This window comes from Pteropus vampyrus, unplaced genomic scaffold (assembly GCF_000151845.1).
Source record: "Pteropus vampyrus isolate Shadow unplaced genomic scaffold, Pvam_2.0 Scaffold40, whole genome shotgun sequence".
NCBI lineage: Eukaryota > Metazoa > Chordata > Mammalia > Chiroptera > Pteropodidae > Pteropus > Pteropus vampyrus.
In genome coordinates, this window is record NW_011888821.1 from 7,468,068 (window position 1) to 7,469,868 (window position 1,801).

The window sequence follows — 1,801 nt, forward strand, 5'->3', positions numbered from 1 at the left end:
CAATCAATGGCGGGCTGGAGAGGAATCACAGCTGGACCCTTAAATGGGCCATTTTCTCCAGATCGCCATACTCCCCACCACTCCCTAGTGTCACACGTGATCCTTTTCATATATTAACAGTACTATATTTAAGGACTTTGTTTGGCTTGGCTTTATAACCTGTCCTAGATGTCTTGCCCCAGCTCTTCTCCTACAGAGGACTTCTGCTGGAGGACATGCTCTGATCAAGCTCTGGGATCTGTTTCACAAATAGGACGTGTGCCATCTGACCTCAGGGCCTTTGCACATGCTAGAAACGCCTCCCCTCTTTTCTCTGCCACATCTGCTGAAATATCGCGTCTTTGGAGAAAGCCTTCCTATTCTCCCCAATTAGAACTCCGCCTTTTGACACGTTCTCCTAGTTCCTTACATGTCTCATTCTTTGTAATTTTCTGTTTGTAATTACACATTTACTTGGGTGATTTTAAAAATGTGTACATATTTTTAAGTGCCTGAGAAGGTAGTATCTTCATAGTGTCACATAGTCAATTCAAATAGTACAAAAGGGAGTGTGTGATTATTGTCCTAGTGGCCATCCTCCTTCGTGAGAAGGGGTCATATTTATTTCTGGTTCACTCCTATGTGCCTGGTACTCTCCAAGGCACCTGGCCCCTGAAACCTGCTGAATGAGTGATGACGGCAGTGAGTGTAGGGGAAGAGATGGAAGAGAGGCATATTCACGTCCCACTGCTGCTGGAACAAATGACCACGAACTTGGTGGCATAAAACCACACAAATATACCATCTTACACACTGGGGGTCAGAGGTCTGACATGGATCTTACTGGGCTAAAGCCAAGCTGCCGGCAAGGTCGCGCTTCTTGCTGGGAGCGCCGGGGAGAAGCTGCTTCCTTGCCTAAAGGCAAGAGGCTGTTCTCATCCTTGCCTCTCCCCCTCGGCTTCCTGCCTCTTCAAAGCCAGACCGGTTCTCACACGGCACCACCTTCTGGCTTCCTTCCTCTGCCTCTCTCTCCTACTTTTAAGGACTTTGTGCTTACACTGGGCCAATCTGGAAAATCCAGGATAATCTCCCTATTTTAAGGTCAACAGATTGGCAACCTTATAACCAACCACCTGCAGCCTCTATCGCCGATGCCGTGTAACCTGACGGATTCGCAGGTTGCAGGGATTAAGATGTGGAGGTCTTTGGTGGGGTGGGGGCATTACTCTGCCCACCACAGGAGGGATTTCCCTCAAGGGTGAAGGTTCTCTGAATGATTCTAAATTGAGTTAATATCTTCTGACCATGTACCCAGGTCTTCAAAGAAACAATGATACCAACAACTAAATATGGCACAAACGTGGTTGCTAATGGTGAAAATGTAAGGCGATTGTTTAACACAAGCCAAGACATTTTCACCAACAGAGATGGCATCTGCTTTCACAGAGCTGTTATGCAGTTAGATATGCAGTTAGTTGCAACTCTGCATGTAAAATGTTTAGTTCAAGGCCTGGCACACAGTAAGTGCTCAATAAATGCTATTTTAAAAAACAGACCACACAGTACAAGAAGGCACCAGGTATCATGGACAATTTTGGTGTGCCTGACTCAGCATGAGAATTTCTGTTCCACAAATGCTTAGGGAGCATATACTCTGTCCCGGATACAGATACGCTTAGAAAGGCGAACAAATCAAAGAGCTCTCCCCTCGTGGAACTTTTTTGACTCCAGAAAAACAAGAAAAAGCATCTCTACTTACGTGCACAGAATGGACTGGTCCTCTCGATCTGAGAACAGAAAGAAAAAAGCCGTGAATTAGAAG

At 45.9% G+C, this 1,801-nt stretch overlaps 1 protein-coding gene across 1 annotated transcript in view; it reads right to left on the reverse strand.

Annotated features, from left to right (window-relative positions):
• Positions 1-1,801, reverse strand: part of LOC105290973 (myosin-11-like) — a 116,507-nt gene that overhangs the window by 49,785 nt on the left and 64,921 nt on the right. Inside the window, exon 6 of the mRNA XM_023529667.1 lies at positions 1,739-1,766. Coding sequence (XP_023385435.1) covers positions 1,739-1,766 — 28 coding nt within the window. The remainder of the gene's footprint in view (positions 1-1,738; positions 1,767-1,801) is intronic.